General features: G+C 65.4%; 5 protein-coding genes and 1 pseudogene across 5 annotated transcripts, besides 1 other annotated feature; all 6 read left to right on the plus strand.

Annotated features, from left to right (window-relative positions):
* The first annotated feature begins 1,849 nt into the window (after positions 1 to 1,849).
* Positions 1,850 to 3,691, plus strand: LMXM_06_0710 (annotated as a pseudogene).
* Positions 1,850 to 3,691: a sequence feature.
* Positions 3,692 to 4,812: 1,121 nt separating this feature from the next.
* Positions 4,813 to 10,083, plus strand: LMXM_06_0720 (conserved hypothetical protein; the record flags this gene model as incomplete). The annotated part of the gene is made up of 1 exon (XM_003872036.1): positions 4,813 to 10,083. The coding sequence occupies one exon, from the start codon at positions 4,813 to 4,815 to the stop codon at positions 10,081 to 10,083; it is 5,271 nt and encodes a 1,756-aa protein (XP_003872085.1).
* Positions 10,084 to 11,397: 1,314 nt separating this feature from the next.
* LMXM_06_0730 (threonine ammonia-lyase) lies at positions 11,398 to 12,414 on the plus strand (the record flags this gene model as incomplete). The annotated part of the gene is made up of 1 exon (XM_003872037.1): positions 11,398 to 12,414. The coding sequence occupies one exon, from the start codon at positions 11,398 to 11,400 to the stop codon at positions 12,412 to 12,414; it is 1,017 nt and encodes a 338-aa protein (XP_003872086.1).
* A 2,062-nt stretch (positions 12,415 to 14,476) lies between these two features.
* On the plus strand, positions 14,477 to 17,350 carry LMXM_06_0740 (conserved hypothetical protein; the record flags this gene model as incomplete). The annotated part of the gene is made up of 1 exon (XM_003872038.1): positions 14,477 to 17,350. The coding sequence occupies one exon, from the start codon at positions 14,477 to 14,479 to the stop codon at positions 17,348 to 17,350; it is 2,874 nt and encodes a 957-aa protein (XP_003872087.1).
* A 988-nt stretch (positions 17,351 to 18,338) lies between these two features.
* LMXM_06_0750 (conserved hypothetical protein) lies at positions 18,339 to 20,351 on the plus strand (the record flags this gene model as incomplete). Its single annotated transcript, XM_003872039.1, has 1 exon — positions 18,339 to 20,351. The coding sequence occupies one exon, from the start codon at positions 18,339 to 18,341 to the stop codon at positions 20,349 to 20,351; it is 2,013 nt and encodes a 670-aa protein (XP_003872088.1).
* Positions 20,352 to 21,453: 1,102 nt separating this feature from the next.
* LMXM_06_0760 (conserved hypothetical protein) lies at positions 21,454 to 24,981 on the plus strand (the record flags this gene model as incomplete). The annotated part of the gene is made up of 1 exon (XM_003872040.1): positions 21,454 to 24,981. One exon carries the CDS (start codon positions 21,454 to 21,456, stop codon positions 24,979 to 24,981), a length of 3,528 nt encoding a protein of 1,175 aa, XP_003872089.1.
* Positions 24,982 to 25,251: the final 270 nt, after the last annotated feature.

Here is a 25,251-nt window from a genome sequence, read left to right on the forward strand (position 1 = left end):
CAAGCATACTCTCCGGAGTTTGCTGTAGTGTTGTACTACGCCTGCATACTTGCCTCTCTGTTCTGCGCGCAGGGACAGCGGCGGCGACGAAACCTGTATAGAGTGTGTATGCGTGTGTGTGCGTGTGTGTGTGGAGGGCGGAGGGGCACCTGCAGGGCTCACCGCGCTCGGTGCCCCTCCGCTCCGCCCCATCTCTCTCTCCCCTTCTCATCTTTTCTTTTCCCCAGACTTGCCCAAGACGAAATTTTTTTCTTTTGTTGCAGCCCCGTGGCGCTCGTGCGCTGCGGCTGACGTTTGCGCGCGCGCGTGTGTGTGTGTCTGTATCTGTGTGTGTGTGTGTGTGTGTGCCGCAGTTCCGCCACTTTTCTACAAGTTTTCTCCCCCCCCGCTTGGCCGTTGTGCTCTGTCCACGGCGTCCGCGTGACACGTCTTCCCTTCGAACACGCAAACCTCTGTGCTGCCGCCGTTACTTCCGCGGCGCCTCACTCCAGTGACGTCTGTCGCGTTGTTGCCCCCCCCCTCCCCTTCCGCTTTCGTTTCACGAGATCGCGCACACGCGCTTCTCGGTGCTTCTCTCGCTCTCTCGCTGTGTGTGTGCGCGCTTGTCAAATCGACGACGACGAGCGCAGGGAGCAGCTAAGCACGCAAGGTGGCGGAGCCCCCTCCGCCCCCTCCTTGTCCTCCTCCTCCTCCCCGTCCCTTCTCCCCCTGGCACACACCTGCCCAGTAGTTTCGCCAACACAGTTGCGCACGTGCACGCACGCGACATCTGTAGACGCACGAGCGCTTCTCAGTCTTCTCTCTTCTGACGTCTTTCGAGTGTTCTGTTCCCCCCCTCCCCTCCCCCCTCCCCTCGCAGACGGTCCATGGGCGGAGAGTACGTAGATGTGCGTTGGCTGTGCGGTGCCAGTGTCGCCACCGCCGCCCTCTCCGTCGTCCTCGTCTTCCCTTGCCGTTCTTCTTCCCTCCCTCTCTGTAGATCATGCTCACGTCGACTCCCCACGCCTCACTGCGGATCGTCGATGTCGCGCAGCTCTCTGTGCGCCTCCCTTTGTCTGTCTTCATCTGCCCTCCTCGTGCGAAGGCGCACACGCACGCACGCGCACGCGTGACCGCCTCTCCTCCTCTTCTATTTTCCCTTGGTATGACACCCCTTCTCCATCTCCACCTCCACATCTGTCTAACTAAAGCAGGCACGCGCACACACCTGCACGCACGATGAAGGATGACGTTTGCGTGTACGTGTGTGCGTGTGCTCATGAGCACGCACGCTGTACCTGCGCGGATAACCATTTCTCGTTGGCCGTCTCGTGAGCCGGAGGCCCCCACCGCAAAACGGTAAGAGGGCGGGCAGGCAGGTAGCGACAGGCACGCGCACACCCCAAAATATATATCGTGAAGAGGGGCGTGTGTCAGCGTTGGCCTTGGCGCGCTGGTGCATCGGTCTGTCTGGTCTGCCTGCCTGCCTGCCTGCCTGCCTGCCATCTCTCTCCCTCTCTTCCTCCCTTTCTCTGCGTGAGAGACCTTGTGGTCATCACGCGCGCACACGTACGGCGCAGTGCGCTGTTTTCGAGTGCCCCGCGCACGCGGCCCTCCCTAACGGATGAAGAAATAGCAGACCGCACGCAGAACACAGCGCATCGACCACGCAGCACCTCCCGCGGGGGCTGTGCTCTGGTGTGAACACCGGCCGGCAGCAGCGGTGACGCAGCCGCGTTGGACGTTTCGCGTGCGCGCGCCCGTGCAGTGAACGGAGGCGACGTTGATGTGCGTCAACCTTCGTCACTGGCGGTGCGTGTGTGCGGGAGGGCTCCAGCGACAGCGCGGCGTTCCTCAATCATGAGGGGACATGGTTGAGAGGAGAAGATGGAAGCGAGCACCGACGACACCGCCAAGCTGGCGAGGAGACCCCCCCTCCCCCCACACAGATATATATGAACGCACGCCCGCGGAGGTGTTAGTCAGTGTCTCGCACTCGCTTTCTGTCGATCTCGTACATCTCGGCGACTGCTGCTTGTCCACCGCCGTGCTACACTACCCTCCCTCATGCACTGTCGCCCATGCTCGCTCTTCAGCTACTTCTAGGATCTCTGTCGTCGTCTCTTCGCTTTTATTGCTGTCTCATGTCCCATGTCGATGGCTCCACCTGGCAGGTGCAACTCACGCACGCACAACACCCGACACGGCGTCCCAATGCGTCATGCAGCGCCTGCTCCCCCTGACCTTGTCTTCTCAGCATATCCTGGCTTGTGCGTGCATGCGCTTCCCCTTCTCCGATCACCATCTTTTTTGCTCCTGCTCTTGCTCGCGTTGGTGTCCGCCACCGCTAATCCACCACCATCACCACCACCGAAACAACCGCTGACAGCCCTTGTGTGGCTGCTCCCAGGCCCGCCGTTGTGAGCGGCGGGGACGGCTTACTGCACGTGCAGCCACGGTGCCCCCGCGACTTCAGAGGCCGCAGATGATGAGGGCGAGGGCGGAGGCGGGAATATCGACAGCGGTAGCGGCGATGGTAGCAGCGTCGCGGACACGGTGCTGACGACGCTGTCTCCATCAATGATCACAGAGACGGCAGACGCCAGCCGCGGCAGTGCCACGGCAGTGGGTTGGCGCCACGCCGACGAGGTACATCTGGCTGCCACCCTTCCCACTCCAGGACCTGGCTAAGCCGCTTACTACCTACCTACACCATTACGGCCTCACCGAACGTGCGCCGGAGGCGATCGTTGGTGCTGCGGCTATGGTGAGACCTGTCCATTATGCGTGGCTGCGGCGACTGCGTCCTCCACCCCCCTGCGGGGTAGACTTGGTGCTTCAGCCTGAGTGGCACCGGTGCGGCAGTGATATCGATGCCGCCACGCAAGGCTACCCGGCGGAGACGGAGGAGCGCATGCTTATGCGCGCAATCTTCAAGGAAGCCGCGGACGAAGCGCAGTCCGCCTCGCGCCAGCTCCAGACAGCGATGGCGACAGACTCGGAGGGAGCCGGCGTCGCCGCGCCGGCTAACGAGGACGGGGGGGGTCCGGCGCTGCAGCTGCCGGCCGTCCTTGCACTGCCTCCTCAGACGCGGCACACACCGACACGTCTGTCGAAGCCTCCGTACCGGCGGGGGCCGCGTCGTTGTCTGCCCCCGAGCGGAGCACCGGGCAAGCACGCCGATGCAGTGAAGATCACGACAGTGCTGACAGGGCAGAACTCTTGGCTCGGCGGCGCCTGTTAGGGAGCGCGCAACCACGTAAAAGGTGCCGCTCGGCAACGCTACTGCGTGCGACTGCACCCTCGCGACCTGCTACTCTCCCCCGGCAGCTTTTCGCCATCCCGTGGAGGGAGGACCTCGCGGCGTCGCGCGCACTGCTGGTCGACGCATCCGCGCTGCTGCAGTACTACTACGAGGTTCTCGACACCCTCCCGGCCACCACCTCACCTGCCGGGCCGTCGTCGCCTTTCTCTGCGCCCTCTGCATCTCTGTGCGGCCTCCCCGGGCTCCGCATGCGCGCCACCATTCTACCGGCACTGCGATGCGGGGCCCCGTTCGAGGTGCGTGGCCAACCGTCGTGTCAGCGGCGGCCCGTGCCAAGGCGATGGAGGCCCGCTGCACCGTGTCGTGGGGTGCACACTTGGGCAGCGCAGCCGCAGTCAATCCATCGTCGGCGCCATCTGTTGTGTCTTCGATAAACGCGGCGGATAAGGACCGTAGCGACGGCGACAGCGCTCGTCCGGCGGCGTGCTGGAAGACGGCTGTGGTGTGCCTGCAGGGGTCGCTGCGACTCCGCCCATTGAACTACTCGCCGTGGCGTTGATATTTGCAGCGCCGTCCGCAGCAGCTTGAGCGACGACGCTTGGGGAGCCCGTGTTCCGCTCGCCCTCGACCGTGTCCTCCTCAAGTTGGTGCTGGCAAAGGTGCCTCTTGCCATCCTAGTGCCCACGCTCGACGTCCGCGAGGACGAGGTGGTGCCGTGGACACTGCTAGAACCCGTATACAGCGCATGGTGGACGCGTGCGGCGGCACCGACCTTGTACGGAAGCGCTACCACCACCACCACCACCTCAGCGGGAGATCGCAATCCCTCCCTTTGCATTCCTTCAGTGACGGAGGAGTTGTGCTGAAGTTCGACCCTGTTCTCCTCCTCCTCCTACGTGTGTGTCTCCCGTCGCCTCTCAGCCTGTGTTGCACGTCACCGCGATGACGACCAGCACATTGTACCACGCGTCATCGTCCTTCCGCCGCCGCTGTCGCTGCTGCTACTCTCCCCCTTCTCCCCCTCTCTCGCTCGGTCTGTATGTCTTGGCCGACCTCTGCCGCAACACCTCCCCCCGCCTCCCACACACACACACACACACACACACACACGGGTGATCCTCGGCAACAAGCATTCACGCGCGTGCCGCTGTCACCCCTCTCTCCCCCCATCTCTCTGTCTCTCTTCCTCAGCGCGGCGTCACGAGCGAGTCAGCGGAGGGGACGCGGTAACGGAGCCCAAGCGCGCGGACGAGCAGAGAGGCGGAGGCTGCAGCCTCCAACACGAGATCACTGGCGCGCGGCCAAAAGCCCCGCACGCACGCCCCGGCATCCCTCTCTCGCTTTGCCCGCCTGCGGGTGCGGGTGCCTTTTTCTCTTTCCATTACCCGATACGCGCACGGCAACCGAGGGCCGACCTCAGCCGCTGCCGCTCCTCCAGCTGCTCCCACCTCTTCGTGAGCACGACAGCGGTCTGCCTTCGGGTGAGCTCCGCCCTGCGGCTCATCAGCGCGCACACGTAGTGGCGTGCAAGCAGTAGCAGTAAAACGCCACCACCACCACCATTAGCCATGCACCACCCTCTCCCGCACGGGGGTGGCGGCAGCTCGAAGAGTGTTGAGTTGCATGTGGACGGCCGCGTCTCGCAGGTCTCCCTGCAGGCGGCGGCACACGCCACCGTGGCGGATCTTCTCTCGACTGCCGTCGCAGCCTCATCGTCAACCATCCCGGCAAAGGCGCCGTCACCGCGGGAGTTGGCGAGGGGGTTTGCCTGCACCGACACGGCGGGCAACAGGGTCGACCTGAGCGCTCTGGCGCTCTCCGTCCCGTCACAGCTGATGGTGACGCAAACCGCGACTGCCGGCATCGGTGGTGGCGGTAGCGCTAGCGTGGTATCGAGCGGCGCCGGCCGTGGCGGCGGCTCTGGGCGCTCGGCGTTGTCAACGTCGGCCCCTGGCCGTGGGCGCGGCCGTGGTAGGGGGCGCGGGCGTGGGCGAGGCGGCGGGCGGGGACGCGGTGGTGCCTCCGCTGCTGCCAAGGCTCAGACCGCGGCCGATGACGAGGAGGATGGCGACGACGATGTTGACGCCGAGGACGGAGATGGCGGCGAAGAGGCCGAGTCCGGCGGTGCCACGGCAGAGAAAGACGAGAGTGGCAGCAACGAGTCCGACGTACCGTCGGAGGGCTACAGCTCCGACGACGAGGACAGCTCTAAGGTGGAGGACAGCGACAGCTCCGACTCCTCGCTGACCACAGCGAGCACAAGCACCACCACGACACGCTCACGGGGCGACCGCGGCGGAGCGACCACAAGTGCCGGTCGTGGGCGTGGACGTGGTCGCAGCGGCACTGGGCGAGCCGCGTCTTCGCGAGGCTCCTCGGCGCCCCCCACGCCGACAGCGGCGAGCACCACAACTGCGCGACGCACCCGCAGACGCAGTGCCTCGGGATCGCCGCTCCTCTTCACCCCTGACGGGCTACCCATCAAGCGCAAACGCGGGCGACCGCCAAAGAGCCAGCAGCTGGCGCTTGCGAACACTGCTGCCGCTGCCGCTGCTGCTGCTGACGCCGCGGCGGCATCGAGCGGCACCATGAGCACCACCGCTGGTGAGAAGCCTCCGCGGCGGACGCGGCGGAGCGTCAAGGAGGCGCCAACTGAGGCGGCGGCGGAGGAAAAGCCACGCCGGGGTGGTCGGCGCCGTCGCGCCGACGCGGAGTCAGAGGAGCTGAAGGGTCAACAGCGCGCGAGTGCCAGTTGCAAAGTCATGGGCGGAAGCTCTGCCGTCCCAGTCGCGCCAGTTGACGACGTTGCCGGCACTCTTGGTGGCAGCGGCCGACGGGGTGGATGGCGGAGGGGTGGCGGTGATGCGGCCACTAAGCGCAGTCGGTCGCCGTCACCGCCTTCACAGTTGTCTGGAGGCAGCAGCAGCACCACCACCGTGGCGGCCCCGCTATTTACTGCGTCCGCTGTGATCGTAACCGCTGTCGATGGCACGGGCGGCGGATGCGCCACTCCGCTTTCCCCAGGCGCCCTCACCGCATTGGTGAGCGGTGCGGGCACGGATGCGGCCGCTGCGACGTCTGCTCCTGGCGCTCGCACCATTACCGCCCTCGAACAGCAGCAGCAGCAGCAGGAGCAGCTGCTACGTCAGCAGCGCCACCGTGTGCGCCTTACGTACAACACCTTCTATCCATCAACCACTTTGCATGCTGCGGTGCCAGCCACCACGGGCACCTACGGAGGTAGCGGCACGGGCGGGGGCACCGCGGGGGCACGCGTGCATCAGGCGCACAGCGCCACCGCTGCAGCACCGCTGGAGGACCCTTTGGCGAGGCCGATGAGGCCGCGCTACGTGTGGAACGGCGGAGACCGCCACCAGCAGCATAGCTTGTCCTCCGCGGCGCCATTGTCGCCTGCCGACAACGTGCAACATGGCGGTCGCGGCGTGCCGATGACTTTCAGAGAGGCGTGGGCCACGCTGTCTTCTTGCCTCAGCAGCACTACCCACTGCCGAGGCGCTTCATCCGCTGCGAGCGCGTCCCCCGCGATCGTGGACCCCCTCCAACACACGGCGAGTGCAAGCCAGCTTTACATGCAGGCTCAGCGGATCGTGTCCTCGTGGCGTGCCGTGCAGCACCGCACGCCGTCAATGTTGCTTAGCCACCCCTACAGCCCGCTGTTGATGCCTGGACTGCGCGTGTATCAGCACCCGCTGCCGCTGCTGGCGTCGACACCCGCACCTCTCGCAGCGCCGGCGGACGCGAACACGGCGACGCCCCGCAGCACTGATCGGCTGAGTGCCGTAAAGGTGGAGGTGGCGGACGAGGAAAGCGACGCGGGGTCGCGTCATCGCCGCCATCATCAACGTGGTGCTGCACCGCACACGACATCGGTGGTGGCCGCTGCGTCCGGTGCCGAGCGCGGCAGCAGCCGCGTGCACTGCTATCCGAACCAGACGCTGGTTGTTCCCGTGGTCGTCGGCGGCTGCGTGCAGCTCATCAACCCGGAGAGCAAGGATAAGAGCCACCAATGGACGGTGTACGTGCGCGGGTTGTGGAACGGCCATCCGGAGGAGGTTGCCGGCGCGAATGCGCGGCCGCCCTCATCATCGCACGTGCAGCAGCTGAGGGCATTCCCTTCGTCGCCGTCCTCTACACCATCTGCTCTGGCGAACAGCTCGCGCGGCAGCCTCGGCGACAGCAGCGCAACTGCCGACCGTGGCGGTGGCGGTGGCGATGGCGCTGCTGCTGCTGCCCTTGGCGCGGTGGGCGATTCGCAGACCTCCGTCTTCAGCGCCTCAACCGCCTCGCCGGACGACTACCTGTCGGACTTCATTGACAAGGTGGTGTTCCTGCTGGACGAGAGCTTCGTGCCGTGTGTGCGCACCGTCTCCTCGGCTCCGTTTGAGCTGACGGAGGTGGGGTGGGGCGAGTTTATTGTGTCCATGCACGTGTACCTGAAGGTGCCGGTGCACACCAGCGCCTCCCGGCGGGCACAGGGGCAGCTCCTCGAGTACTTCTGCGGCTTCAACGGCCGCACGGCACTGCAGACGTGCGACGGTCGTGGCACGAAGCCGCACGACCCCGTCTCGACGTACGTCACCGGCGGCGTGCGTGGGCCGAGCCACTTGTGCAATGCGCTGACGACGCCGCCGCCGAGCACGTCGGGCACTGTACCGCCCACCCCGGCGCTGTCGCTGCAGGAGCTGCGCCACGGGTGTCGCTACGACAGCTTGCTAGACATCAACTCGAACAGCGGGGCGCGCGCGACCTACTACCGTGGTCCATACCTGCCGGTGCATTTAGTGACATGCGACGCGACGTCTTCCTCAGCCTCCTCGCAGTTGTCATCGTCATCCAGTGACAGCGACGTGGATGGTGGCGGTGGTAGTGACGGCGCACGCGGCCGCAGCGGCAGCGAGGTGTCCATCTGTGGTGGCAGTCCTACGGACAACGCCCACGCACTCTCGTTCCCCATCAAGTCAGAGGTGAGCGGTGACGCATCGTTCTCCTCTTCCCGCAGCGGAAGCGCCACTCCCAGTCCGGCGCCAGCGCCTCAGCATCACGCGAACTTGTCCTCGCAGCAGCACGAGGCGAGGATGGGTGGGCCAACCACCGCACACACCAGCAGCAGTAGCATCGCTGATGGGCAGCCGCTCGCGGGCATCGCCGCTGGCGTGACGGACGCGTCTTCGCCGAGCGCGCGACCGCCACCGCTGCCGGTGCCGACTGTCGGTCGCGGCACCGGCCGGCGCCCTCTCAGGTTTGGCACTTCGCGAGGGCGCAGTGGTACGCCACGCAGCCCTGCCAACTCAGGCGCTCCCAGCGCTGCAGGTGGCGGCGGCGTGCACCGCACCTTCACAGAGGTGCACGTCGGCCACGGCAGCAACGTGGTGGTGCTGCAGCACCTGCTGCGCTTTAGTCACCGTCCTCGCTACGCAGCCGCGATTCCGCCAGCGCGAGACCCGCGCACGCAGGGAGCGCACCCAGAGCTGCTGGGCTACACGATGGTGGCTGAGCCCGTCGTCACGGAGCAGTATGACGAGCTCGTCATCCCGCTGGAGCCTTTCGTTGCTGTGGCGGAGCGGATGCGCAGTCAGGCCAGCCGGCGATGGCAGACGACGCAGCGAACGGGTGGCGAAGCATCGCTGAAGAAGCCTGACACCGCGAGTGTCGAGGCGAAGCTGCACCACCTGCTGGCAGCATCGAGCAGTCTCGAGGGCCACCTGCGCGCCACATTGCGTCGCCAGCTCTCCTTGATGTGCGATGACTCGCCATCGCAGTCGCTCCACACGCTGTCGCCACTGTCCAACAGTGAGGCTCAGGCGCTCGGGCACCCGGGCGGCATCTCTTGCTGGCCGCACGTCCTCGACTACGGCAACGGCATCGAGCGCGACACATCCTACACCGCTGCCTACCTCGCGAGCATCGCGACGAGCGCAGAGATGGAGGGGTGGTTGTCGCAAGCACTCGGGGCACGGCGGGCGGCGCTGTTTGGCTCGCCAGCGGCGTCTTGTGCCTGGGTCACCACCGTCGACGACGCTGAAGACCTGCAGCCGCAGCGTCACGGCGAGGCAGCGGGAGGGTGTAAGACGGAGGGGGAGGGCTGCGATGGCGTGGCAGAGCAAATACCCGGCCAAGTAGCTATTCCATCCCTCATCCCAAATGTGGCCACCTCCGGGACGTGGATGACCTTGCTGGAGTACGACATGGCGAGTGCGCTCTTGCGCCTCGCCGCCGGTGCCTCCGTGGTGACGGCACACGACGCCTTCTTCCAGGTCGTTATGCCGCGCGCCGACGACATTGGCGCAGCCGTCTGGTGCAGCCTCCACGAAGGAAATCACGCAGCACTAAGTCGCGCGAATCCGGTCCGACCCTTCCCTTCGGATGCCACTGGCGCCGCCGCGCTCAAGTCGGAGCCAGTATTCTGGCGCACCTCAGAACTGCAGCAGGACACCAAGAAAGGCGCAGCCGTGCGAATGGAGCAGGTGCATGCCGAGGAGGAGCGTGGTGGTGACGAGTCGCTGTCTGCGCCCTCGGCGGCAGCGCTATCTCGCGGATATCCCCTCTGCTCCCTGCGCCCCGGTGACACCGGCATTGCCGCGCTGCGCAACGTGCTCTGCTCGAACAAAGGCGTCGGCTCCGTCAGCGCCGCTCACCACCCAAACCAGGATGCGTTCATGGCGTCGCTGCTCCGTGACGGCCAAAACCGCGGCAGCTTCGGCCACGACAGCGATGTGGCGCAGCTGCTGACATGGAAGGCAGCGCTAGAGGACGCCATCGACACCATGCGCGTCGAAGCAGCGCGCCGGCAGGCCACTGCTGTCATGGAGGAGCTGTAAGCTGACGTGGGCGGCGAGTGGCAGCGACGCAGGTGAGCGGGCGAGATCAGCGCGGCAACGCCGCTAGGGCTTATCTGCGCCGGCACGCGCGTGCCACACAGCAAGGTAGGGGGGGGAGGGGTTAGCCCAGCCGACGAGGTTTCCTCACTGCAGCAGAGACTAAGAAAGAAAGCAGGCGCAACGCGAACGTCGAATCCGACGACATAGACACGAGTGAGACACACGGGCGGTGAGTGGCGCCGATGCACCTCTGCTGCACCCACAGCAGAGGTGTAGAGCTACGAGAGGGAGGCACAGGCGGGTGGAGACTGATGAAAGTTGGATACTCCCACGCGTCGACACCAACCACAAGCGACGCAGGTGCTCGGCTCCATCAGCACCGGCTCTAGCCGGCGCAGCAGACACCTTCTCTCGCTCTCCCACCCCCCGCACTCGCACGCCTTTCTGCTGATGTGCAGCAACCTCTCCCCTCCCTCCCCTCCCCTTCCTCTTCCGAACTCGCGCCGCACACCATCGCCGTCACGCACGCAGCAGGTGAAGCCACATTCATCGACTGCTCTCCCCACCCCCTCTCTTGCTCTCCTCGTGCTCTCTCTTGCGTGCTTGGCGCCACTCTTCCGTCTCTCTGTTCTCCTTTTTACTTTTAGCTGCCGAACGTTCATTCCTCCCCCCCCCTCCCCCCAACACCACCTCCTCACCCCACCTCCACGGCGTCCGACACGTCTCGCCTAGCCTCCTCACCCTCTCCGCCCTCCTCTCCGGTGCAGCCGAGACACGATCAACGAATCCTGAGGAGGTCTGTGCAACGGTTTTTCTCGGACGCCTCATACACACCCACGCACAGCCACAGAGACGCGCAGGCTTGCTGCCTTTCCGCCGCCGCCGCCTCTCTGCCGCTACCCGTCCCCATCGCGCGCGCTGTATCACTCTCTCACGTGCGCTTGCTCGAAGCCCCCTCCCCCCTTCCCCCTCTCCGTCGGTGTCTTGCCAGCGTGACGGCAGTCGACCCTGCGTAACACACCCTTCCTTGCCACCGTGTCTGACCTCGTGAGCGTGCGCGTGGATGGGTGCCTGTCTCTGCAGTCGGCCGTGCAAACCTCCTCCTCCTGCTGCTGCTGCTACGCGGGGATTGCTCTCTTCGCGTGCCTGTGGTCGTCTTCTCGGCCTGTCCGTGGAGTAGCCGTGCGTCGTCGCCAACGACCCGCTCGCACGCACTCGACCATCTGCAGCCCCTCTCCTCCAGAGCGGTTGGACGTACGCCCTCGCACTCCCACCCAAGCCCTTCTACGCGGAAGGGTTTCGAAGGGACGCGGTATGCCGACCTTTAGCGACATCATGGCGGCGCGCAAGGCGCTGGACGGGTACGTGTATGAGACACCGATCATCGAGAGCAACGCCCTGCATGGCAAGACGCGGCACGAGAGTGTCCTTCTCAAGTGCGAGAACCTGCAGCGCACTGGCAGCTACCACGTCCGCGGCATGACGTACCGCGTAATTCGTGCCAAGGAGGAGGATCTGGGCATCAACAATTTCGTTACCCACAGCAGCGGCAACGGCGGTGCAGCGCTGGCGTGCGCGGCGAGCAACTTTCAGAGCACGGCGCACGTCATCGTCCCGGAGGACACGAACGCCCTCATCACGCGCAGCATTCGCCTCTACCACGGCAACTTTTATTACTGCAAGCCGGACCTGCAGAGTCGTGTGGAGATGGAGGCGCGGCTCCACGCGGAGTTCAACAAGGTCGCCGGCAAGAAACGCAACCAGTGCATGCTTGTGAACCCGTACAGCGACGAGGCTATCATCGCCGGCCACGGCACGACCGGCATCGAGCTGATGCTCCAGACAGACTGCTCGGTGGACTGCGTTGTTATCCCGGTCGGCGGTGGTGCGCTGCTAGCGGGTGCGGCGATCGCCGTGAAGGGCATGAAGCCGCATGTCGGCGTCTTCGCGGCCGAGCTGGCTGTACCTCCGGATCACTACACGGTTTTCAAGCGCGGCGAGGTCATCGAGGCACGAAAGCTCAAGGGCGACGAGAAGCGCCCCAAGGGCAACAAGCACGGCATCCGAACGGAGCTGACAGACCTTGCAAACAGCTATATTGACCGCTACGTCGACGGCGTCGTGCACGTGTCGAAGGAGGAGATGTGCTACGCCTTCCGCTACGTGTACGAGCGTTGCAAGCTTGTTGTGGACACGAATGCCGCCATCGCCGTGGCGGCGGTGCTGGCCTGCCCCCCGGAGCTGAGCAACTACCGCCGCATCTGCATTGTGCTCTCCGGCGGTAACGTGGACCTCAACGACGTGCCGAAGATTGCAACGGCGCGGCTGTAAAGCGTGTGTGTGCGTGTGCGTGCGTGCGTGCGTGCGTGCGTGCGTGTGTGTGTGTGTCGGATGCCTGTAGCTGGCCTGCGTGCAGCGCCGCATCTCTATCTGTTGTTGTTTCACCGCCCGGCAGCGCCTGTGTGCGCGACTGCTCAAGTCGTTGACACGGCCGTACGGACACGCACGCACGCACGCACGCATCCGATCTCCCCTCTTCGCCCTCCCCCTTACGAACCAGTCCGCCCACACCAGCAGGCCGACTGGAGCAAGCAGGGAGGGAGGGAGGGAGGGAGGGAGGGAGGGGGTGCTGAGATCAAAGGAGGGGGGGGGCACGCTGAGCGCATCGGTGTAGCCGGACGCGCGCGCCTCGCTCTCGCTCCAGACGCCCGTTTGTGCTTGTGTGTGTGTCTGCGTCAAGACTGCGGAGAGGCACGAGCTCACGCGCATCAACAGCGGCAGCGGCTTATGTTATCTATATATATATGTAGCAACTTGGCAACTCTTTTACAGAGCATGAGTCCAGCTCCACTCGACCCCACCGGGCCTGTCCCGGGTGTCCGATGGTGTGACGCGAAGCAGTGCTAGGCACACACGCGCTGTAGAAGTACGCCAGTCCCAGTCACCTTAGCATGACCTCTGACCCCGAACCCTGCCCACATGCCCGCCTCGCAGGTTGCTCCGACGCCGCGCCATCCAGGGCCTGACCGCCGACATCCACAGCGATACATCCCTCTGACCTCCCCCACGCTGTGGGCACTCGATCTTGTTACCACCAGAAGTGGTTGTGCTTTAGTAGGGATAGGGAGCAAGGGGGTGGTGCTGGGCCCTGAGACACAACGCACTGGGAGGCGTGTGTGTGTGTGTGCGGGTGGCCTCCCCCCACCCCCACGTCATCGAAAGGCGCCCCTGAGAAGGACGGAGCGACGTGCGGCTGCCATAGAGGACTCCCACTTCCCCTGCTTTCCCCCGAGTTTTGTTCGCTTCACCGTTCGTCATCGCGCCTTGATGGCGCAGCAGACGTCTGTCGGTCGATCCGTGTCAGTGTAGGGCATCGTGGCATGAGGCGCAGAACGCTGCTCGATGTATTGGGGCTTGTGGGCGTGGGGAGGGGGAGGGTCACCTGCTGCTTGCGGAGTACGCGGATCACCTCTCCAACTCTTGCCTGCTCCTTCGCTCGTTGATGCTGCCTGTTCAGTGCTCGTTGGCCCACCTACGCTTCTTCCTCACCATCTTCGTGCGTCCGCGCCGCTGTTGTATTGTACGCCCACACACGTGCCGGTGCACACACACACACACACACGCATACATACATATATATATATATATACGAGTGAACGTGAGTCACCGAGCTGGTATACGTGTGTGCGCCTGTGCGTGTGCGAGGGTATGTGTGCTGTCCTCTTCTGCGGCTGCTGCAGGACCTCTTCCTCCCTCCCCCTTCTTCCACCCCGTCCCCTCGCATCACAGGGCGGCTGGGCTTCAGTAGGACGGGCGCGGCGCTGTCGACTTGGGACGTTATCTTGGCTCTTGTTACTGGTGGCCTCCCTGTCGCCCATGCCGGCGGTCGATTATGCTGAGGGGAGGAGGGACGCTTGTCCACTGGTGCATACCAACCGAGCGAAGCTCGAGGAGGAGGAGGAGCAGGGGGTGGGGAGGGGGGAGGGAGGTGGGGCGCCGACGCGGATGCGGGCGAGGAAAGGGGAGGCATAAAACAAGGGCATCTGTGCTTCCTTGTTCCGACCTTCTTGCTCTCTTTTCTCGTACCGTCCGCGTTGGCACTTGTGTGGACGGGCGTGTTCGCGGCGATTCGGAACGATGTGTATGCTTGTATTCCCGTCTCGCAATGGTCATGCTTCCCTGTACGCGCGCGCGTGCGAGCGTCTGCGAGCGACTCCCACCCACCCTCCCTCCCTCCCCGTGGCCTGTGAAGCGTGCAAATTCTCGTAGCCCGAACACTTTATGGGCGTGCAGCCGTGCCTGCGCGCCTGCGCGAGTCGCTCTCTCCCTCTCTCACGCGCAGCCACGAGTGTGACGGCGGCTTGTCCGTACATGCTCGCACGCGTGCGCGAGCATGTGTCTCCTGCGTGCGCCGTTTCGTGTCTCTACACCTCTTACATTTTTCTCCCCGCTGGTTCTCGGTACGATCTCCCCTCCTCACTCGCACGCACGCACGCACGCACTCTCTCTCTCGCTATCCAAGCCATCCTCGCGCTCCGCCACGATGCTTTCTTCTTCATCCTCGAGCTCGTCGTGTCGGTGGTGGCCACCGCTCGCGCGGCCAGCATCTCCGCAGCATCCTCAGCAGCAGCAGCAAGGGGTGCTGCAGAGGAATGCCCATTTTATGTCTCTCCTGCAGCGACCTCGAGAGGACCCTCCGCTGGCCCAGGTGGCCGCGCACAACGCTGTTCCTGCTCCGCGCGCCACCGCCGCCGCCGTCGCCTTGCCGGCGCCGGAGCAGCAGCAGCCGATGCCGTCCCACAAGCCATTCTCCTCTGCCGCCGCTGCGGCCCTCTCGCCGCCGCGGTTGCAACGTGAACGCGAGCATCCACAGTACAGACGTGTGCCGACCGATGGCACCAGCGCGACCGCGACGTGTCGTGGCGGCGGCATCGAGGACTCATCTTCTGCCCCAAGCGCTGCCAGCGGGTCGGCATCGTGGCCGTACGAGATGTCTGTTCTACCGCACCACGATGAGCACAGCGGCAGGTCCAGCGACGGCACGTACCAGTTCACCACGACCAGCTCCACGATGACTGAGCGACGCCCGGTCTCACCCAAACACGCTACCTCAGTGGAGTCGAGCGATGATGCGACGTGCTTGGCTGACCTGCGGCGGCGAGCGGCGACTCAGGCTGAGAAGCGCGGCCCTAGGCGCCAAGCAGCGCCAGGTGGCGTCGGTTCCAACGCCGCTGTCGTGTCAGCATCGTTGTCGACGTCATCGTGCGGGTGCCCAACGAGTTGCACGTGTCGAAGCGACGCGTCGGACGACGACGTCTTTGGCGTCTCGGCTGACGTTCACAGAAGAGCGTGGCCGGCGTGGTGTGTGCGCCATGCAAGTCGGCCCCGCGTGGCAGGCGCCGATGCGCGACGTGACGCGTGCACGGCCTGGAAAGCGAGGGCTGCACAGGACATGACACTCTGCAGTGACGCCTCCTCGGAGACAGGCACGACACCGCTGCAGCAGAGCAGTGAAGAGGAGAGCGACGATCTCTGCAGCTCCTGCCGCCAGCGTCGCTGTGATTGCGGTCATCCTTCCTCTGAGTGGCGTCGAGCTCAGCACGGCGACGGCGAGTCCTCACTCAAGCTGTCGAGCGAGGGCAGTTCTGAAGGCGACAGCGGGGGTGGCGACGACGGCTCACTGTGCAGTCTTTGCAAAACCGCCGCATCCTTCGCTCACCAAGATGACCCGTCCAGCGAAGCCGTGCACAAGAATAGACAGTGCGCAGGGGTGCCCCCGCTCCTACGTCTTTCTATCCCATGCTCCTCCGCCGCTGCCAAGCGAGGCAGCGCGAGCGACGCCGCGGCGATGGCGCAGCGCGAGGGGGATGATCGACGGGTGGTATACATGCAGAGCGCCGCCGCACTCGCCAGCGACGCAGATGGTGAGCGACGTGGCGCGCACAGCGGTGCCGTTGCAGCGGCAAGAGAGCCGGATCGTTGCACGGGCAGCACGCAGACGGACACCGTCGCCGCAGCTGCGACGACGGCGGGCCTATTAGAGGAGCAGCGTCGCCGCGACGCTGAACAAGAGGCGGCGGACCTAAAGTGCATCGCTGCTGCTCACTGCGCCGAGGTGACACTGCCACTGCTGCAGGGCGAGCTGGCCAGCTTTGAGGCCCGCGCGGCTGCGCAACAGCAGGCGCGCTTCGATGTAGTGGAACGGCAGCTGCAGGTGTACCTTGACGAATTTCGACAGCGCATGCAGGAGCTGAGTGATCTCCAGATGCAGCAGCGTGCTACTCTGCAAGCAGAAGCGGAAGCGGCACGGCGCGCTGTTGCCCGTGTCGACCGTGCCACCTCCCCGACGGACAGTGCTCTCGTGGCAGAAGCTGCTTCGTCGCCCGCGTCACCACAGCGCACCGTCGGGACACAGCACTCGGACGGAACCCTCGAGTTGTTGACAGTCGTGCGCACAGAGGCCGCGTCATGGATGGCGCAGCTGCTTCTCTCCATCGAAGCTGAGCGACGCGATGCCGTGACGCAGGACGAGATCGAGTCTCGCGATCGGCTCCTACAAGTTGTCGAAGAGCCTTGCCGCCGTCAGCTGCTGCGCTGTCAAGCGGAGCTGCACCACTGGCAGCAAGAGTGCGCGGCAGTACGCCACCGAGCCTCCTTCGCGTCCGATTTACGTGCGCTGGAGCTACATGAGCGGCTTGCGCGGCAAGAGCTGAGTGACGAGGCGTCCATGGGGCGGCGCGAGCTTGGCGAAGCCTTTGAGAGGCAGCTTGGCAGAGCTGCGGAGGCGGCGGCGCACTCTCAGGTGAAGGCGCTCGAGGACGAGCTCGCCAAAGTGCGATCGAAGCTGTCCATTGTTGAAGCCGAACGCGCCGACACCCTCGAGCACGCGAAGCAGCTTCGCCTGCAGCTTATCCACGCGTTGCGCATGCCCACCGTGACGCTCGTCGATCGCTCGAGCGTGTCTGCAGCGCCTCGTAGCGCTGGTGACGCCGCCGCCGCTGCTGCCTACGGCTATGCCAACGTGACAGCGGAAATGGGGCGCGGCGACACGCTGGGCGTGCGTGGAGACACCCATCAAGGCTGTGCGGATAGCGCTCCGCAGGCTCACACTGCTTCATTGATGGGATCGGGCACTGGCGTGGCCGCGTGGCACACTGCGCCGAGCGGCACCCACGACGGGCTGGAGGACTTTCCTGTGCATGTGCGCTTTGCCCGCGCGCATCAGGAGGCGCTGCGCGCGACCCGCGCCCAGTGCCGCACCGTGTGATGTCTCTCCCCCGATGCCCCCCGGGGGGTTTGTCAAGCCTTTTGCTTCCCTCCCCTTTTTCGGCTCCGCGATCGGCCGTTGGGCGCGCGCGTGTGTGTGTGTGTGCCCCCGGCGGCTGTCGCCACCCCCCATAGAAGAGCACCATAGACCGTAACGGAGCGGCAGCGTGCCCGCTCTTCTCCTTTTTCTCCTCTCCAACGGCACAGAGGTATCCTTGCAATAGACAGCGGCGTTTGCGCGTGCGAGGACGAGGCCGTCGTGACCACTGCTCACAGCATGATGACATGGGTCGCATGTAGTATTAGCGTGCGTGGCCCACCCTCTACGCCCTTCGTAGCGGCACGTCCGCTGGGCCGTCCTCCTCGCCGCTGCCGGGGCGCGCTCTTCGAAGGCGAACGGGGGAAACGGAAATCGAAAAAAAATGTTGATGGGCGCGCGTGCGCGTGCGCTCCGACTGCATGTGCTGCGTCTCTCCGAGTGCCGCTTCCGCCGACATGACGCTGCACGCCCCCCTCCCCCCTCCCCTTTCCTCCTCCTCTTCCTCCTCACGTGCGCCTGAGGCGAAGGGGGAGGGAGAGGGCGCATGGCCACGGGTGCGGTATGGCGCACTGCGCACAGGATGAGCGCGTGAACCAAGGCGCGACGGAACTTATTCTTTGTTTTCCCGCGCAGGTCTACATGGGGACAGCGACACACACATACACACTCACGCGCACGCACGCATGCCTGGTGACCTCCCTCATCAGCGCCTTCGCCCTCTTCTCGCCCCCTTCCGTCCTTCCTTCTGCGTGCACCTCCCGCAGTCAGCGTGTGTCTTGTCATCTCTCTCTTTCTCTGTGCCTACTTGCAGCGGGAGGTGTGCGACGCCAGCAGCCACCGTCTACCGCCACCGATGGACCCCCAAAACACGGGTCGCGCCGGCCTCCCCAGTCGGCCAGGCGCGCCGCGTAGCGGCGATGACGGTGCTCCTGTTGCGCCGGCCCTGGCGATGCAGCGAGACCATGGGAGGTCTTCGTCGTCGTCTGATGGCCCTTCTCCAGCTGTTCTGTCCTCTGCTGGGTCGTTGTGGTCGCGTGTGGGCAGCGAGGTCGCCAGCTGGCGCCGTGGCACTCTCTCGATCCACGAGGTAGACGCGTGGCTGCGCTTCAACCCGTACATCCGCCGCGGCTTCCGACATCGCTTCCTGCGCAAGCGCGAGGCCCTCGGCTCAATCGTGCTGTACTTCCATAACGAAACCTTCAACATTGTGTCCCACCTGGCCATGACGGTGCTGATGGTGCTGCTGCTGCTATGGCCGCCGCGGGTGACGGTCGTGAGCAGCGGTGGTGGTGCGTCAGACATCTACGCCGGAGCAGGCGGGGGCGATGGGCTGTACACCGCCGCCGCTTCTGTGGGCGAGCAGGGGACCGGCGGGGACGGCGCCTATTTTGGTGAACACGCAGCGGCTGCGCCGTTTCGTGGGCGCCGCAGCGAAGCAACGGAAGTGCCGTCGTGGCTACGCGGGTTGCACGGACTCGCAGCTGCATCCGGCGCAACTGCGGCGGTCGATGACAACGACGGCGCGCAGGGGTGCGCGCCTCCTCGTGATGCGGCCGCCTCCCCACGACATGTGCTGAGCGACGCCGCTGCTGGTGCCGCAATGTCTTCGCCCTCGTTTCGCTTCTCTCCCTCTCACGCGGGAGACTCGGCGGCGCCATCGTCGCCGGCATGGATCGTCCCAGGCATCGACACCGCGCTGCCACCGCCGCCCATGGGCGTCGCCGCCCGTCTCTCCCTCTCCCTCATACCACTGGTGCTCGGCCTCCTCCTGACCTTTCTGCTGTCGGTGGTGTATCACGCCTTCATGCCATGCTGCCGCTCCCGCCGCGGCTACCAGCAGCTCCTGCAGTGCGACGTCATGGGCGTCGTCTGCGCCATTTCTGGCAGCGCCTACGCGTACTTCACATGTGGGATGCCGTGCGCCAGTGCGTGTGTTCAGGCATGGGCGGCGGCACTCATGGTGGTTGCGACGCTGCTGTGCATCTACGTTGTTGTGTTGGCGCCGATGTGGGGCGTGATGGCAGATATGTGTGCGCGGGCGCTGCACCTGGTGCAGTGGATTGCAGCTGCTGTCATCGCTGCTGGGCTGGAGTTCTTGATGGGTCGTCCGCTCCCCTCTGCATCACCGCGCCCGCCACTGGTGCAGCGAGGCGGGCGCGACCGTGATCGTCAACCACGCCCGTTGCCACCGCCAGAGCACCACTCGGGCCAGCACCTTCTTCTAGCCTGGGTGCAGCGGCATCGACGCCTATCCCCCGTTCGGCTCGGTGACGCGCCGACGGCTGCCACGACAGCGGTGGCGGCAAGCACCAGCGTCGATCCGGTACCCCTCAGCGCACTCCAGCGCACCCTCGTCGTCGGCGTCTACTGCCTCCTGCATCTGTGTGTGTACCTGACGCTGGTCTATCCCAAGAGTCGCGCAGCCATGGGCGGGTTCACACAAGCCACGTACTACCACAACTCCTCCTACGTGTGGCTATGCCTCGGCGGCCTCATCAACACTACTCGTTTTCCTGAGGTGGTTGTGTTTCACTGGACACGACGAGCGGCGCGTCACACGCGGCGTGTCGCGGCGGCAGAGGCAGCCGCGCGATGCGCCGACGAGCTAAGATGGGATGCTGCTATGGCGGAGATGGATGCACGAGGTGTACCAGCGGCTTCGTCGTCATCGCGTGGCTCTGCGCGTCCGCTTCGTGCCTCCCCTGTCGACGTCGCAACCGAGCTGGCAGCGCAGACGACCGCTGTGCTATCCACGCCTTCGCCACCCGCCACCGCGCCTACCTTGTGGGACCGGCTCTGCATCCCGAAGCTGATGGTCACCTACGTCGTCCCTGCCTCCACCCTCGACTACATCGGCAACAGTCACAACATCTGGCACGTGTGCACCGCGCTGAGCGCCTTGTCAGCCATCCTTGGCGTCTACTACGACTGCATGGAGTACGACCTCGTCCAGTGCGGCTGATGCGCGGCGTCGGCAGTATCTGGTTCTCTCTCGATCAGGGAGGAGACTGGGACGGCGCGGGAGAGAGGGCAGAGCCTCCCCCCTCCTCCTCTTTCCTCTGGGCGCGAGCTGATGGCGGCCATGGGGCTCCAGCCCTGCATCGCTTCCCACGAGCCCCAAAACTTGGAGCTCCAACACATCGAAGGCAGCGTGTGGAGGCTCAGCGACGTCTCCTCGGCGGCGCACAGGAAGCTCGCCAGCGGGGTTGTGTCGGCTCACGATTGCCGCACCGTCTTGGGACAGGTGCAAGGTGAGACTGCCGCACGGCGCGCACGCGTCACACAGCAGCCTCCGCCATCGCCTTTCGGAGACTGCCTCACCCACCATGCGACGTCTGCGTCATGACACAAGGCGCTGCGATGGCGCTCGCGTCCGCGAGCGCCCTGACCAGGGCGGGTAACCAAAGGGATTGCCATGCGTGGCACGTCGTCTGCGAAGGCCGCTGCGCTCGGGCTCGCCGTGAAACGTGAGCTCGTGATGACGCTCGCCCTATCGAGCTCACGCGGATGCACCCAGTGCCCCGAGCGAATGGCGCACCGCGTCCTCTCCAAGGCGCGAGGTTGCTGAACGGAACTGACGTGCACCGGCTGTGCCGCAGCACGGCACCTGCTGGCAGACGTTGTCTGCCGCTGCTCTCGCCAAGAACAGAACGAAAGAAACGGCGAGTCGATGGCACATGGTCCAACGCGTCGAGCCACGACGCATCGTCCGCCCCTGCCGGGCGACACCCCAAGCCGTTTCCTGGCATCGCCCTATAACCGGTTCGACGGTGGCGATGGGTGCCCCTCCCATCCTCCCTCATCCACCCAGCAGACACCTCCTCGTACCCCCTTCCCCTTCTCTCTCACACACCAGCGAGGGCAGGCCCTCTACACGTGCGTAGGTAGATCAAGTGCGTGCGTGTGTGCGCGTGGGTGTGTCTGTTGGGTTGGGGGCTGTCAGCGCATGCAGCTGGTCTCGCGCATACCGGCGCACCTGTGCTCACTCTCGCGCTCTAGGTGGATACCCCCCCTCCCTCTCCTTGTTCCTTCACCTTGCAACCCGAGACGCGCACACACGCACAATGGCGCTCGAGCTGCACCATCGACATCAGCCGCCGGCACGAGAGCGTCTGCTGCCACAGCCGAAACCAATACAGCTGCACGAGCATGGGCAGGAGGCATCACAGCCATCGAGAACGTTTTCGCCGTCGTGCGATGCAGCCGCTGTGCACCACACCGCATGCCCGGTAGGCAGCGACCTCTTCGTCAGCAGAGCTGCATCAGATGCACTCTTGCACCCACCGGCGCCGAAAACAACGCTTGCGCAGCTGACTCATCCGGGCCACATCGCTGGTTGTCCGTCTACCGAGTGGCCGTCGTTGTGCACCACACCACCAGGCAGCGACGAGGTGGCGAGGGCGTTCTTGCCGTGTGTGGGCAACACCAGTGCCGCCACCGCAGCCGCCTCTGCTGCGTCGCGATATCCGTCCGGGTGGCAGACGTTGATGACGGCCACACAGGCCACCACGGCGTACGCGGCGAGCGTGCAGCAGGCGAAACAACTCCTCCGCGACTTTGAGCGCTATCAGCGCAGCGTCGGTGCCTCACCGCTCCACCACGACCATCTGCGTGCGAAACTCAGACCTGGGTGTCTCGGGAGCGGCAGCGGTTCCGCCGGCAGGAAGAACTGCCCTCCCTTAGACGTAGGTGCGCCGGGGCAGCACGGCACATCTTCAGCCATCATCTCGACCGAGGCGCGTGGGTGCGCATCCAACGTCGGCACTCGACATGCTGCACAGCCGCCCCAGGCATCGCCATCTTCATCGCCGTCTCCCAGCTTCCCACTTGACCCCGCTGCGTACGAGCTCGCGAGGCGGCGCTCCCTGCAGGCGCTGTACTACAACGCGCAGGCGCGCGCTGCGTACGTTGATCAGGGGCTGCGGCTTTCACGGGCAGTGTACGCGGCGTTGCTGAAGCAGCCGGGGATGGCGATAGGCGACGTTGCTGCTATGGAGGGCTCATCAGGGCACACCACGGGTACCGCAGTGCCACATAACGATAGACAGGCGCTCCCGCCTGCTGCGGGGGCCGGTGATGTGCCGCGGACCTCGAACGCCGCCGCGTCGCCGTCGCTGGCCGGTGACGGCTCGCAAAAGACGGATCAGCCGCCTATCGCTGCGGTGCCGGTAATGAGTCCAGCGGAACGGGCGGCTGCAACGGCAGAGGCGGAGCGTGCCCTGTCACTTCTCTGCTCCATCCGCGCGGTGCGGCGGCAGACGGAGGAGCTGACCGTGCGGCTGCTGCACACCTGTGGTGAGTGGGGCTGCTGGTCGGTGCCCACCGCCGAGGACGGTGCTGCGTGGGAGACGACACGCACACCGTTGCCGTCATCACCGCTGCCAGGGCGCATAAGACGCTCGCAGCCTCTTTTCGATGATCTGTTCATGGCAGCACCTCCGGCACCGACCGCGCTTCGCACATCTCCGTCAGGGTCTCTCGTCGGTGTCAGCGATGGCCACTCAAAGGCACCTGTGCTAGATCTCAGCGCAGCGGAGGATGCTGACACGGCGCGACTCAGCGCTGCGAGCGTCTTCGCTGAGGAGTCGGCCTGCCGTCGCGAGAGGGCGTGCCAAGTGCTTCGGCGAGCGCTGCAGCAGCAACAGCAGCGGTGGCCGCTGTCCACGGCGGCGGCCGCCACTGTGACCCTGTCTGCTGGTGCTGCTTTCTTGGAGATGGCTTTGGCACCGCCTCAGCGTGCGGTGCCGCCGCCACCGTCGATGTCGGTGCAGCTAGACCTCTATGCTGTGCAACAGCGTGCTCTGCAAACTTCGATTCATGAGTGGCGACGACGGGTTGCGCAGACGGCTGCAACCGGTGCTGCGAAGGCAGCTGGCGCGTCACCGTCGGAGGAGGTAGCGTCTCCGCACGGCTCCTCACAGCAGCAGCTGCACACCCTGGGAACGCCGCGACCCCAGCTCCAGCGCAGCTGCGATGTGCTCCACGCGGCTGCAGGGCAGCGGCACCGCACAAACACCCACCCCTGCACTGACGCGCAGCGAGGGGTACCGCCTCGCGAGACGACCACCGGAGTCATCAAGGCTGTTGAAGCTAGAGCAGTCGCGCACAAGACGCGCGGCACGTCGGCGGCCGCGTCTGATGCAGCACAGGAGGTCGAGGCGCCGCCGCTTCCATCTTCATCGCCCCCACTCGCAGCTGCGCCTGACACGCTGCACCACGCCCCTTGCTCCCTGCCACGGCAGCACTCTTCCACAACCCCCAGCAGCAGTTCGCAGGCTTTGCCATTCTCCGACACGCTTCTGAGCTCGCCTGTGCAGCCGGCTGTAGACCGCACGCGGCTGTGGGCGGACACGCCGATGCCATCGCAGCGGGCCGATTTCTTGCGCGCTGCAGCCGCCGCGCCGATGAGCACCGAAATATCGGAGAGGGGCGCACGAATCCCGGTACAACAGGCAGGTCAGTCGACGGCGGAGGACGCGAGCTCGCATCGCGCGAAGAGCCCGACGCCGAAGCTGGAGGTACGCGTCGAGGTGGAGGTCATTGGTGGTGGCGCGGATGGAAGCCATGCTCCCGCTGGTGCATCCCCATCCAACTCGACACAGGTGACTAGTTTGCGGCGCACATCCTCGTCTTCGCTGACGCGCTTCCCTTCTCCCGTTGCCGCGGATGCGCGCGGCGGCGTCGTGGGCGCACTGCCAGAGGCATGTGAGGCATCGTGGCAACCATGCGGGAATGCCATGCTCTCCGCGCTCCCCGAGGCAGTGGCAGAGGAGGAGCTGGCATCCCAGCCTCAGGAGGAGCGCAGAGGACGAAGAGGTGATCGAGGAGGCAGTGCCACCGCTGTCGAACTCGAGGACTCTGTGCGGCGCCACCTCACGCGCTGGATCTCTCAGCAGCAGAAGCGCAAGGGGTCTGACGTGGCAGCATCGTTGTCGTCTCCAGGGCTCAGCCCACATGACCTCAGCGCTGCTGCTGCGTGGCTGCGCTCGACGAGTCCGCGTTTTGCCATCAGCCAGACGGCCGCTGCTCCACCTCCCGCGGTGGTGCGGATCCTGAAGCATGCGCTACCAGATTTTGTGATGCCTTCATCCTGGAACGCGGTGAGGGCGGTCGCGACTACCGCTGCGGTAGCTGAAGCGGACCAGCCGGACGGAGGTGAAGAGCCGCGAGCACCACAGCAACCGCAAGAGCAACCGCCTTCGTCGACCATCACCTGTACCACACCCTCCTGTCCTTACTCCGCGGCGACCTCATCCGCACCGGAGGCGGCAGGGCCTGCGAGGTGGTCACCTCCGCAAGCAGCCCTTGATGGCCTTGCCATGTCCTGTTCGCTGTCGTCGTCGAAGTTCTCTCAGGCTGCCTCTGGAGGAGCCGGCATTGCGGCCGTTGTGCCTCCAGGCCGGCCGCTCTTTGCACCTGTAGCAGCTGTCATTCCTCGCCCGGCACCGCCGAGCGCGCTGCCGCCACCGCCGCCGCCGTCGTCGCCAAAGGCCAAGCCGGCGAAGGGTGGCGGCGCTGTGGGGGTAACGAAGGTGCCGCAGCGGCAGGGGCACCGTAGCTTCTTCAGTCGTCTCTTCAGCTGCGGCGGGTGAGCGACGTGGCGGAGGGCCGAGGAGAATGCGCATGGAAGGGCCGGGAGGGCGAGGTGAGGTCCAGCCTCTGTGTGTGCGTGCCTGGCAAAACGCCGCATCAGCGCACGCTCTCTTACGTCTCCTGCCATCGCCCGTCATGAACCAGGTGTCGGACCAGCTCGGTGGTGGGTGCAGTGCGTAGAGAAGAAAGACAGGGATGGGAGAGCGAGAGCGAGAGCCAGGCGGCACTCGATCTCTGCGCGTGTGCGCGTGAGCCCGAGTGGGCAGTTG

Source organism: Leishmania mexicana, chromosome 6 (assembly GCF_000234665.1).
Source record: "Leishmania mexicana MHOM/GT/2001/U1103 complete genome, chromosome 6".
In the NCBI taxonomy this organism is placed as follows: domain Eukaryota; phylum Euglenozoa; class Kinetoplastea; order Trypanosomatida; family Trypanosomatidae; genus Leishmania; species Leishmania mexicana.